Genomic DNA, 13916 nt, shown 5'->3' with positions numbered 1-13916 from the left:
TGGATGCAAATATTCCAGACAGACCCTATTTCAGTAATGAGTTGAATAAAAGTTCAGATCCAAATATCCCTGAACTTTTGAGAAGTTTGGAATTAAATTCAGAGGTAACTTTGCATCATAGGCCCATCTCCACGCAGAGGCTCAATCTAGGTATAGCCTGAATTTTAGTAAAGGCTCTAGGACAATTCTTGTTTTTTATTATTTTTCTGAATTAGTTTGTCCATCCCTAGATGTAATGCAGCAGGTGCTACCTTTGGGTTTTGTTGGTTTCATCAGGAAAAGAAAATAAGCTGTTCTTTTGCTTAGCCAGCTGCTTTTCTTTTTTCCTTAGTATGCATGGACCAGCTTTTCTTGCACAATGGGAAGTGTCTGCCGGATTGCCCTTCTGGCTTTTATGCCGACTCCAGGAGCTGCTCTCCTTGCCACGAGGACTGCAGAGAATGTGATGGGCCTGACTCGGATGACTGCAATGAGTGTGCCAGCAGGTCCTTTGTTTTGCACAATGGCGAGTGCTTTGGAGAATGCCCAGAAGGGACTTACTATGAAACAGAGACTGAAGATTGTCAAGGTATTTTTTTTTTTAAATGTGGAAACAGTCTTAAGTAGAACTGGTTGAATAGTATTAAAAGTGTTTGGGGTGTTTAATATATTTACCATTGATCCTGAAAAAGCAAGGCAGCAAAATGTGCCAATGACATGACTTTATTTAGTCTAGTCAAACGAGAGAAGACTGTGAGAAAGCCAAGAGGGACTCAACAAAGTTAGGTGAATGGGCAACATGGGAAATTTATTGACAAGTGCAAAGAAATACACATGGGAAGTAATAATTAGAACTACTCATACACATTACTGGTTTCTAAATTATAGGTTACCATCCAGGAAAAAGACTGAGTATCACTGGGGATGGTTCAGGGAAAATCACTGCTCAGTATGCAGTGGCAGTCAATAAAGAAAGTAAACTGTTAGCCTATAGAAAGAATGGGATAGGAAATAATACTTAAACAAACACACAAACCTTTCTCCAGTTCCCTGAATGAAAATATTCCCCTGGGTGTATGTTCGCAACTTGACAAATTAAAACTACTTAAAAAGAATCTGAAATGAAAAAAAAAGTGGTGAAATACTTGCTGTTTGTACATTTCAGAGTGTGACAGGACATGTCAGATTTGCTCCTCCTCCACTGCCTGCCTTACTTGTAAAGAGGGCATGGTGATGAACAGCCAGGGTCACTGTGTGATGTCCAAGTATTGTTCTCTCACTGAGTACCACGATGAGCAGACTCAGACCTGTAACCCTTGTCACAAGAAGTGCTCTCGCTGTACAGGGCCTGCTGAACATCAGTGTCTTAGCTGTCCAAAAAATTGGCATCTTCTCAGTAAGTATCTTGCTCCTGCAGCCAGGTTTTATTTTGTCTTTTCCTTTGAAGATGTGTGACATATGCAGATCCCCATTAATCATGGTGCTTCAAGCTGCACTTCCATTGCTCCTTTTCATGAAATGTCAAGATATTTGATCATGGGATCCATATTTCAACAGGCTGAAGCCAATCTGAACATTGCAAGTCAAGTATGACAGGTAGCTTTCAGGTGTTTGTGCCACAATGCACACATGCCTGTTGATTCTTTGGAGCTAGTCAAGAAAATCTCTTGACCATATGAGCCAGCCCTGGAGTTTGGGCAGATATGTAGGTTTGGACCTGACAAACTTTGAGGCCCAAAGCAGAACTTCTAACCATCACAACACTTTATGGCTAACAAAGAACTAAAACTTTTCTGTTACCTACTCTCTGCTTGCTTTCAACTGTCCTTTCTTACAGCTTTTATTACAAGTGGGTGATTTGAAAATCACATTAAGAACCATCTGGGTTCTTTTAGCCCTGCCTGCATATTTTGCAAACACATCTATTTTGCACACATAAAACTCATGTATATATGCAAATGTGGGCTTGTTCAAATGCCTTGGCAGGTTTTGAGTGTGCAATATAGAATATACTCACAGATATACAGACGTAGTTAAGGAGACTTGCTGAAAAATTGTCCCCGGATCAATGGGTCATTCTCTGTTGGACTGCATTTCAAGCAAACTTAACGTTTGAAGTAAAGAACAGAAGATTGGCTTGCCTGAGTAAGGACTGGGTGAATATTGAAAGTCCATCAGGATTTAGTATTTAGTGAATAGGTGCACATAAAAAACAAACAAAAATGAACATTTAGAAGAAATTTGGCCTTTGATGAACTTTGTAAAGAAGTGAGCTTCTGTATCAAAACTAGAGAAATGTTATTGTAAGACCAAATCCTGATATTTATTTATTTATTTGGTGAATTTGTCTCAGGGCAAAAATAAATAATTTTGCAGAGAAATACCATTTTAATCACACGTTTCTTCTTGGTTGTAGTCAGCATAGTGTGAGAATGTGAGAGAGATGTAATAGAGCTGGGCATTAGCTAGCCCCAGGCTTGAATCAGAGTTTCCAGCTCTGAACCAAATTTGAACACTGAATCACAATTCTTTGAGTTTTGGGAAGTTCAGATGTTGATCCAGATTTTGAACCCTCAACTTTGTGAGGGTACAAATCTGATAGTTTGGTTCAGGCCCCTTTCTACTACAAATGAACAATATCATTTTGCTCATTACAGTTTGTACCTTAGATTGAGATAGCTAGACAGACAACCTGTAGTCCAGAAAGTGGCAAACAAAATATCAAAGAAATAGTATTAGGAAGGAAAAAATCTTCTCTTGCCTATCTGTAACCTGAGTATTGAAACACACAACACAAGAAAGATTATTTCACTTTGTGAGTAGTTTTTGTTCTCCTTCACCCTAATTAACATTGGGTAGGTTGAAGCCCATATGGTTAACTGACTCAGAGCTAGCCCTACATTCCAGAATTATGATCTGCTGATTTCCCTCTGAAATCTCAATGAAACATTGTGATATTCATGGTACATTTGACAGGACTGCAAGAGTGTTCTCTCATCACACAAAGCAGCAGCCAAACTGCTCAATTATTCATCGGGATTAAAGCCATTGAGCTATAAAGGCTCAAAATTCTCATAAATCCGATAGATGTGACCAAATATGCATCAAAACTGTGAGCTAGGTATTTAGAATCAAAAGCAGGGAAACCAAGAGATAAATGGTGCTGCAGATGGAGGGATAAAATTTCCTGAAGATTATTGCTTCCTTTGTATATTCTGATGTAAATTGCAGATGCTTTTGGTTATTTATTATTATTATTATATATGATAATCACTTGATATCTTTCAGGAATTAAAAAAAGATGCAGTCCCTGCCCTGAGAGTTTACAGTCTATATGAAGCAGAGAAAACAGAGACGGACAAATGAAGGGATGAGAGTTAAAAGGCATAAAAATAATTAATACAGCAGGGCACTCCCTTTCTGGCTCTGCTATAGCATCTGATATGGGATATGTCATCAAGCCTCAATGAGGAGAAGAGAATATTGTATGTGATCCTTTGTTCTTCATTATTCCCTCTGTAGATACAACCTGTGTAGAAGTGTGTCCTGACGGATATTATGTTGACAGTGATGAGGGACGATGTTTCACATGCCACAGCACCTGTGAGACTTGCTATGGAAAACACAACACTCAGTGCCATACCTGCAGATCGGGCTGGTACAAACAGGGAAAGGGATGCGTACAAGCCTGTACAGCTGGGTAAGGCTCCAGGATGGATAACTAAAAGCTATATTGGACAAAGAGCTTTGTTAAGCGTGTAGCCTTCAATTCTGCTTTTTTTTTTAGATGAAAGTTTCTCATGTTATTTCTCTACATTAAGGTTGCTCTTTAGGGACAATTTAGGATTTTCCCAGCAAGGAGATATGCTGGGGTGAGATCTCCTGAGTCCTAGTCCACAGGCGTATCTGCTTACTTCGTGACTGAATTTCCCCCCCTGTTTTAGAAAGTGCTGCTCTTTAGCTAAACTCAGAGGGCCAAATGGCACATGTGCATTAAAGGGAATACCCTACATCCATTAAGACTGCAGTTTTGCAAAGAAAAGAGTAATTAAGAATGAAATCTCTGCAATAGCTGAGAGGAATGGATCTTTTCTGACCATGTAAACATTTTCATACCTTCACCTCTTCAAAAAACTTCTTTCAGATATTATGCAAACTCCATCGGATTGTGCGAGAGATGCCACAAAAGCTGTAAAGAGTGTTTGGGACCTCAGCCCACAGACTGTCTGTCCTGTGATACATATTCCTTCCTGCTGCACTCCAAGAATGAATGTCTCCCCTCTTGCCCTGAATATTATTATGACGATCGTGATACAAATGTCTGTGAGAGATGCCACCCTACCTGCAGCTCCTGCGAAGGTAAGATCCTCCCTTATGTGCTTCTCTGCCACAAGGGCTTTAAAACATAATCTACTTCTCTCTCCAACTCTCTCTGCTCAAGGTTTTGGTAACACTGTGCAGTAGGTAACTTACATGTTATACAAACATGTTCATTTATGAGAGTTGAACAGTTTTCTAATGATTCTGTTTATGTGCTTCGCCAAAAGTGTCACTAGACAGATTTTAGAAGTCTGTTGGCTACTAATAATTGTGCTGTAAAACAAGCTTATTGCTGGACTCAGGACTTACTCCACTGTAGTCCCATCAATGGGGCTACTCACAAAATGAGATACTACTCAAGCTCAGTAAGGGGGTAAGAAGCTAAGGGGCTAAATTCTGATTCCCTTATTCACATTAAGTACTGCCTTACTTTGTGACTAGTGACAGTCCCACTGAAGGCACTACTCTGTGTGAGTCAGGGTTTCAGAATCTGGTTCCAAGTTTTCAGAGATGAATGATTCTCAAAGGAGGGGGCAGAAAATGGACAGCTAATGAAATAAATCAAACTAAAAGCACAGAGTTTAGGGTTCAAGGGTAGTAGGACAAAATGTTTATACATATTGTTTTGAAATACACTCAAATATTTGCTGAAGTTCACCTTGAGGCACCATCCATTTTGTACTAATGCCATTCTAATCCAACCTGGTGCTTATTTATTTATTTTCAAAAAAAATTATCCCTATCCAATTTTGAGCTGGGCAGTGTTATTCTCCTTGGACTTAGATGGTTTCCTTGTTTCTGAAATGATGGCTACCAGTTGCTATTCTGTAGCTCAGAATGTACTATATAAAGGTTTGCATTGAAGAATGCAGATGGTTAATTGCAACATAATAATATTTGAAAGCAACTCGTAGAATGAAATGTCACCTTTGATATCTATGAAAATATAGTTGTACAGACAAATTATTGTAATCAACAGCAATATTTTTGGCTTGGATTTGGAATCGGAAATATTGTTATAATTTACAATCTGTCTCCTACACATGATGTTGTATTTGTTTTGCCATTAATACTACTGGGCACAAAGACAGAGAGATTGAATATGAGTGAGCCCACTGGCTAATAATAATCCTCCAAAACAAAAAGTGTATGGCCAGTGAGTAACTGTTGTCATGTAGCCGTGCTGCCCCAGCAGCACCAGGGAGGAACTATAGTTGGAGAATCATGGTTCTTCTCCTGCTCCCCACTTGCTACAGGGGGGAAATAATTTATTCCAGCCCGGAAACCTGTGAAGCTCTGTTGATTGGCACTTTGAGGGGGAAGAGCCATGGCTCTACCCCGGTCCCTCCCTACTTTCCCCTCCATTCACACACTTACTGAGATGGAGCAGCAGCACAGCCCCTTTCTTGCGCATGGAACCCAGTGCTGTGATCTGGGTAACCCTAATCCAGCAGCACTGGGAGAGGGGGCTGCATGGCCCTGTTAGGCCTAGTGACAATCTAGCCCTTACTAGTTGAGACAATGCTACTAATTTCACTCCTTTATCCACTTCTTCCATTTCTATTTTCTTCTTTTCTCACAGCCATGGACATGGGGGCAAGGGGAACAGTTTTGAAGTCTGATTGGACAGCCCCATTTTCACGTTAATCATGTTAAACCATCCACTTCAATACGACGCACAAGATGTGCATGTAACATTTGTATTTGCCTATTAAACTGTTTGTGTAACAAACCAAGCATGCCAAGTGTTCTGTTAGTGCTTGTCTAAGGAAGCAAAACATTACAGCATCCAGCAAATCATCTGATCACTAATAGGAAAATGGCTCATGCTCTTTTTGCCATATCTGGTAATATTTGTTTCTAGTATTGTTATAGCCATAATCCCAGGAAATGAGAGAGACAAGATAAGTGAGGTAATATCTTTTACTGGACCAACTTCTGTTGGTGAGAGACAAGCTTTTGAGTTACCCAGAGCTCTTCTTCAATAAAACATAGACCTTCACACACACACACACCGCTTGTCTCTCTCAGTAATCTTTTAGCATTTAATGAACTTAAAAATATACACTGAAAACATTTTTGAGCACCCAAAATTCTAACGGCACAATTTTTTTTTCTTAATTTATGGCTCAAGCACTTTTCAAATAGACTTCTTAATGCTAAGCATGTTCAGTACTGATACCTGATGACAACAAATGCCCTGTGTAATTGGTGGGAGCAGATTATCATAGTTTCCAAAGGAAGATGATAACTTTTCATATTCCAATATAAAACTATTGCTTTATTTTCCTTTGAAGGGAAGGGAGCTCTCAGCTGTACGTCCTGTGTGTGGAGTTACCATCTAGCAGGTGGAATCTGCTACTCTGAATGTTTTGCTGGAGAATACAAAGTCGCAGAGGTACTGTCTATACACAAGCATCTTCTCTAGGAAGTATTTACATAATAATGGACTTGAAAACCCAAACGAGAAAAGCAGAGCAAACATTGTTTGATCTTGCTGAATTCAAAAGTTACTTTTATTCCCCTCTTGGTAGAGAAGACATGGCTCCAAATGCTTCTCTGAAATGAATGGAATTCCATCCTTGTAAAACAGGATTAAGTCAGACTACAATCAGGGCTTGAGTATGTGCAAAACAGAGGGTATCAAATGAGAGATGACCCCTATAATGAGGGATAGTTGAGATGTGTGGGAATGGGTGCTAGTGTAAGCAGGGGAATGGTCCCGCTATTGTGGGGAACTTTCCTGGCTTCTGCACTACCTTGGTAAAATGGGCTAGCAGAAGGATCTGACTCCTCACTCCCACTTTCTTTACCCGGAGGCCTTCCAGCCCACTCTCCTGTCTGGCAGAGTCCTTGTAACCCCAACAAGGCTGGGCCCAGGATTCCTGGGGGGCTTGACCCCCCAGCCTTGTTGTGGTCACCTAGGACAGGGGCTACGGTGTCCCCACTCCGGGGTACTCTCTCTGCACTGGACACTTCCCTGACCCACTGATCATTACATACAATTTAAAGCAAATACAATTTATTTAATCAACAATTAGTTTAAAAAGGAATAAGGAAAAATGGGAAAGGTTAAAGGAAACACATCACCCCGCTCTGTGGCAGGGAACATCACAAACCGTGTCTCTGGAATGTCAGGGCAGTTCACAGTCTGTTCCTTGTAAGTCCCAGGCCTTCTTCTCAGGCCCTGGCTGTGCTGCAGGGATGCTATGGGTTGGACACTTGCTCTGGTGATGGCCACACGCTCTCAGGCTCTAAGTGGTAGGACCCTTCTTCCCAGTGTCGCCCCCGCCCTGTCGGGGTTACCAATCCCCCTCCAAGTCTGGCCTACAGAGCCTCCTGGCTGAGGCGTCTCCCTGTACTGGGCCCACTGCCCAGGGTCCCCCTCGCTCTCCACAGCTGCTCACTGCACCGGGCTCCGGACTGCTCCAGCCCCAGCAACACCACTCTGTCTCAGCACGGCAGCTGCTCTGCCTCCAGCTCCCTGGGCTGCTTCTGTGGCCCCTCTGCCTCTGGTTGCTGCAGCTCTGCTCCCAGGACAAGTCTGCTCTGCAGGCTGCTTCTGTGACTCTGCTCCCAGCACTGACCTGCTTCGTGGGCTGCTTTTCTGGCCCCTCTGGCTCTGGTTGCTGCAGCTCTGCTCCCAGGGCAAGTCTGCTCTCTCTGGACTGTGCCTCTGGCTTTGGGGCTGCAGCTCTGCTCCCAGCACAGGGTCTGCTCTCTCTGGGCTGCTTTTCTGGTCCCTCTGGATCTGGCACAGCTCTGCTCCCCAGCTCAGCTCGGGCCCCTCCTTTCTCCTTAGCTCGGCCCCACTCTGTCTGACCCAGGCAATTCCAGCTCATAGGGAGGATGGGATCCTCCTGGCCTCCTGACTCCCTGGTTAGCCTGCCCGTCCTGTCAATCAGGCTGACCTGGAGCATTGGCCTCTCCCCGTTGTTCCCCATTTGGGGCGGTCAGTCTCAGGGGACTGTCAGTCTCAGGGTCCTGATTTCCCATCAACCCTTCCCTTTTAGTACTGGGAGCTAGCCAACCAAAACAGCCCCATTCTCTGAAATGAATGGAATTCCATCCTTGTAAAACAGGATTAAGTCAGACTACAATCAGGGCTTGAGTATGTGCAAAACAGAGGGTATCAAATGAGAGATGACCCCTATAATGAGGGATAGTTGAGATGTGTGGGAATGGGTGCTAGTGTAAGCGGGGGAATGGTCCCGCTATTGTGGGGAACTTTCCTGGCTTCTGCACTACCTTGGTACTTTGCACTACCACTGAATTTTAGTAAGGGGGCAACAGTCCCCTTACACTAGGCGTTAGAACAGGCATTTCCTTACCTTACCTTTCCTTCCAAAGGATTCCAGAGGAGATGGATTTAATTCACCCTTTCTTTTTTGTTGTATCTTTACCCAGTTGTTCTACCCACCTCAATTATCCTAGCTGTATTACTGAGCGGTTTCCGTCAAGGCTGTGTTATTAAATTATTACAAATAATTAATAATAATTATTATTATTGTGGTAGAGCCTAGGAGCCCCAGTCACAGACCCGGGTCCCATTGTGCTAGGCACTGTACAAATACAGGACAAAGACATGGTCCCTGCCCCATAAAGCTTACATTCTAAGTAAGTTTCAGAGCTATGCTGTGACTGAATCGGATCTGTGTGTAACTGAGTGCCTCCTATGAGGTGCTGGCTAATGCCTTCAGTTGCCAAGGGCATTCAACACTTCACAGGATCTGTCCCCCACAAGCCAGCCGATGATAAGAAAGAAGGATAAGAGGGAAAACTACTTGTTCTATCCAGTCATTCTAACACAAGCCTTAGGGATGCAGGTCAGAATCATTTGCCATGTCAATGAAATGAGCTAGGCCATGTGGTTATTTGCTGATTGTCACATTTAAAATAACTATTAAGGGAATTGAGCTGCAATACGCTTAAAGAATGGAGGCTTACATTTTAAAAATACTCCAGAGTTTTACATTACTGTGGGGCCTTGTTTTCAATGTTGTTTTTGTCACTGCTGATGACAGAAGAAATTACAGAAAATGTGTGCAGCTCACCAAGAAACTAAATGGAAGCCACTCGTGGCTTCCATGTATTACAGCTCCTGCTCTGTGTCAATTCACAGAGGATATGAGTTGTTACAGGTCCCAGTTACAGTGCCATGGCTCTTTAACTCAAGATGTAGTAGCTCATGCTTTTAGTTCTGGAGGTGTCCCATTCATTCTTTGGCGTATCAGCAAAGATGGTGGCCATCACCTAAACACTATGACTAAATCCCGGTCCCAAAAAATTTTGCCATTGATGTCCATGGGACCAGAATCTGTCCCCTCAGATTACAACAGCATAGGATTGCCAGATCCGTGCTGAAACAGAAAAGGAAAGCAAATGTGGTTTGATTTTGTTCTGTATCTCCAGGGAGACCAATCCGAATGTGAAAAATGCCATGATACCTGCGTAGAGTGTAAAGGGCCTGGACCCCTCAACTGCACTGTGTGTCCAGCTAACATGAAACTCTACCTAGACGAGGGCCGCTGTGTGAAGTGCTGTGATAGTTCTAATCTCACAGAAACCCAGGAGTGCTGTGACTGCAGTGAAACACAAGGTAGGACTGAGATGAAGAGAAATGCTGATATTTAATGACCTTGTGCCCTGTTGGGTGATTGTTTTGTTTCTTAAACTGATTTTCTTCTGAGCTGCAGAATTATCATTGCAGAACTTTGCTGCATACAAATCCATTACTAATACACCATTGCCAGAGTATCTAGATACTCTCACTCGCTGCTGCTATTTTAAAGGTTCAGATCCCAACAGACAGCTTCCAAGTCTTCTCAGAGTGTTTCATGATCTGGTTGAATGGGCAATGCTTGTGTAAATAGGTGGCAAATTGAGGCATGCATTTTAAATTCAAGTCAAACTGACCCCTGGTTTCAGAGTAACAGCCGTGTTAGTCTGTATTCGCAAAAAGAAAAGGAGTACTTGTGGCACCTTGGAGACTAACCAATTTATTTGAGCATAAGCTTTCGTGAGCTACAGCTCACTTCATCGGATGCATACTGACCCCTGGTGTAACCCCATGATAGCTACTCAAAGTAGCTACAATGCTTTACCCCAGAGGTAAATTCGGTCCAAAACATTTAAATTGCTAATGGGTTTAAATGTTTTATTATACAGAATACATAAACTTCCACCTAAAACAAAGTCCCCACTTTAAGTATGTCATGGTATTCACGTTTTTTTGGTTGCCTTTAACTTGCAGATGAGTGTGTATTACAGACCATTCTGAACCTACCAGCTCAAAGCAAAGGGAAAACTGCTTTGTTTGTTGCTACCTCCATTTTGCTGATCCTCTGCATTGGAGCCATTGCATTCATCTGGAGAAGATCACAAGCCAAAGCCCAGACAGTAAACAGATGTGGGTACGAGAAGCTGACAGATCACTCAAAACCCTTCTCTTCTTACAAGAGTAACCACCATGAGAGCACCAGCTATCAAGATGATCAAGTGACTGAGTATAAAGACTGGGATAATGAAGACGAAGAAGAGGATGATGATATTGTATATATGAGCCAGGATGGCACAGTCTATCGTAAATTTAAATATGGACTTCTGGAGGATGAGGAGGAAGATGAACTGGAATATGATGATGAAAGTTATTCATTTAGATAATTTTTTATTAATTTGTGTATTTTCCCTCTTCGCTGCCTCTCTCATTACATTAAATCAATTTAGTTAGCTTATAGGGGAATAAAATATTTTTTTCTCTGCATGACGGGGCTCAAGCAGAAATTTATGTTCATGATAATTCTAAGAAAAAGGGATTTTAGCTATACATACTGTGAAAGCAAAGTTGTTTCTAAACTTTTGTTTCCAAAACATTTTATAAATCCTTGATGAGTCTTTTAAGAAGCAGCACTCAAGAAATGGGTTGGCTAAAAGATTCTTTTTCTGTATACTAATGTGTGAAAATAAAATATTTTCCAGTATGTATATGTAAGTGCATAGGTGTATATAAAACTAGCACTTGTCAATCCCTTTTAAAAATATACTGATATAAACAAGACAGGCATATTTATCTACATGATAGATGTCCCTGGGATAGGATGTCACTTAATTGTTTACTTCTGTGTGATTAAAGTTTGTACTGTAGTTCACATTATAATATGTGATTTTGCATATTTTACACTCTTTTCCTTCCATGGTATTATCCAAAGCACTGGTACTCCCCAAAATCTGACACACTGCTATAACCTTTAAGTGCATTTCCTCAAAGATTTAATATATCAGACATTCAGTTTTAGATAAAATTTGAGGTCACTCTGACCCCATTCCAAGTAGAATGTATTGTAGCCATGACTTGAATGAAACAAAAAGATATAAAATATATCTGAAATATATTATATGACATTAACTCCTGATTAATTTTGATCTTAGTGAGTATATATTTTAAGCAATGTTTCATTTTCTACAGACTTATTTGGACTTAGTATAAAGGAGTGCTTAGTCTATAAATATGTATGTGGAAAAATCTGGAGATTACAGAGAATTGTCACAGAACAGACATGAAAGCAAAAGATTTATTAATCCTACTTTTCATATCTATCACAAATGGCTTTGGATGTTCAGATAATAGGAAAGGGAGTAATCAACACTGCACTGAAAAATGTTAAATGAAACAATGGAAGACAATGATTTTTTTTCATCATTATAGATTGTATAATTTATTGCATTATATGAGAAGATGCTAAACCTGGTTCCTTTGTTGTGAAAGAATAAACTAAATCTTTGTACAAAAGCATGCAGAGAAGGTTGTTGTTATTCACTAGCAATATGGGCTTTTGGCTAAAACTGTGGATTAGGCCTCAGGAGACTTGCGTTCAATGCCCCACTCTGCTACGAAGTTCCTATGTGATTGTGGGCAAATCACTTACTTTCTCAGTCTCAGCTCCCCAGCTGTAAATCACAGCTAATAATACGTCTCTATCGCATGGGATTGGTAATTCATTAATGTTTGTGAGGGACTCAGATACTACGGTAAGGGATGCCATATAAAAACCTAGATAACGCATTTAATAGTCTCCTTACAATACACAATTGGTGTATAGTACACTTAGAGTATTTTTGGTTAACACTGATAGGAGAGCTTTAGAAATACTTGTGATGACCTGAAGGAAGCTGACTTTCAGTATATTTCCAATATTCTTACTATTGTCATTTACTGGCTGGTTAACAAAACACCTCTGCAGAGCCCATTTCGCTCCTTCACGGTGCACTCATGTATTTTAAATCTTCTCTGGGCCACTAGGTATGTAGTCCCAATGGATTACAATTACCATGGATCTCCCCTACAGGAGGAATTTAGAGCCAAGTGAAATGTACCCACCTAACTCAGAATAGGGAACACCTGCCTTTTCCCCTATTTATGCATGTCTGATGCTATATAGACTCCATGTAAAATATGCTATGGAACACTTTACAAAAGTACTATCACCTACATGTTATGCCTAGCAAATTCAGCTAACAATTTGGTTTAGGTAGTATATTAAATTCTGTGTGAAGTTAGGACTGTCAAATCACCAGCCCATTCACTTTATTAAAGCGAAAAAATCATTAATTCAGGTTTCTTTCCTCATTTCCACCATTTCCCACCCCCACTATTGGTCCTAGTGCATTTTTATGCATTGCTACATAAAAACCCAATCCAATGCCCACTGAAGTCAATGGCAATCTTGGATTGGGTTCTAATTATTTAAATCCTCATTGTCAAAGTGGGGTGTTGGAGATGCACATGCTGATTAATTACACATCTTATTTTATAATACAAAAGTGGGCAGTTGTCTATGTATCTATTGTCCCCTGCTTTGAAAATCTGGCCTCCAGCCCTATTCATTATAAACCCTTACTTGCAGAACAGGGGAAGGGTTAAAACTATTTACAATATTGCCAAACATAAATCAATGGCCTATAATTATAGGAAAAGATGAAACAATAAGGTACTTTGAAAATAAAGATTTGACAAATCACTTTAAGTAAAAGCTCATTCTTGGTAAAAGTTCTCAAAACAAAACAAAGGATAGAATAAGAAAAACAGTGAAAACATTATAATTGAAAGGCCATACCGAGAAAAACAACTATTCAAACAGTTTCCTGTTCACATGCTCTCATTTAACAATACCCTTATTTTAGTAGTGGTTTGTATAAATTGGCTGTAAGAATATGCTTTAACCTGAAACTGCCCTTATCAAATTTCAGAGGCTTATTTTAAGCTGTCCCCAGTAAAAAAAAAATGTATGGACTGTATTAAATATGTATGAGCTGTATTAAATATAATGAGTATGAACTGCTGTAAAAAATATGTATGAACTGAGCAGCCTATGGGCTTTCAGTTTCAGCATGGGAACAATTTCTTTTTTTCTTATGAAGAAAGGCTGGTGTGTTCAAAATTACCCGAATGACAAACTAACGGAAACATCTTGCACAATATTCCTTTTTGAACTCCTGTAACTTAAAAAGGGATTTGTTTTAAACTACTATTTTGCAACTCACTGGCCAATCAAGTAGGACCATATTTTTGAGTAGATATAAAAGTCACAGTGGTTTTAGTACACCTGAGAACCAGAAAC

At 40.6% G+C, this 13916-nt stretch overlaps 1 protein-coding gene across 1 annotated transcript in view; it reads left to right on the top strand.

Moving 5' to 3' along the window:
* The window catches only part of LOC125637150 (proprotein convertase subtilisin/kexin type 5), a 305277-nt gene extending 293189 nt beyond the window's left edge, over positions 1-12088 (top strand). Inside the window, exons 31-37 of the mRNA XM_075128725.1 lie at positions 332-568; positions 1145-1375; positions 3502-3679; positions 4124-4338; positions 6597-6697; positions 9712-9898; positions 10553-12088. Coding sequence (XP_074984826.1) covers positions 332-568; positions 1145-1375; positions 3502-3679; positions 4124-4338; positions 6597-6697; positions 9712-9898; positions 10553-10962 — 1559 coding nt within the window. The 3' untranslated portion in view covers positions 10963-12088. The remainder of the gene's footprint in view (positions 1-331; positions 569-1144; positions 1376-3501; positions 3680-4123; positions 4339-6596; positions 6698-9711; positions 9899-10552) is intronic.
* Positions 12089-13916: the final 1828 nt, after the last annotated feature.

This window comes from Caretta caretta, chromosome 5 (genome assembly GCF_965140235.1).
Source record: "Caretta caretta isolate rCarCar2 chromosome 5, rCarCar1.hap1, whole genome shotgun sequence".
NCBI lineage: Eukaryota > Metazoa > Chordata > Testudines > Cheloniidae > Caretta > Caretta caretta.
This window is presented reverse-complemented; position numbering and strand designations above follow the sequence as displayed.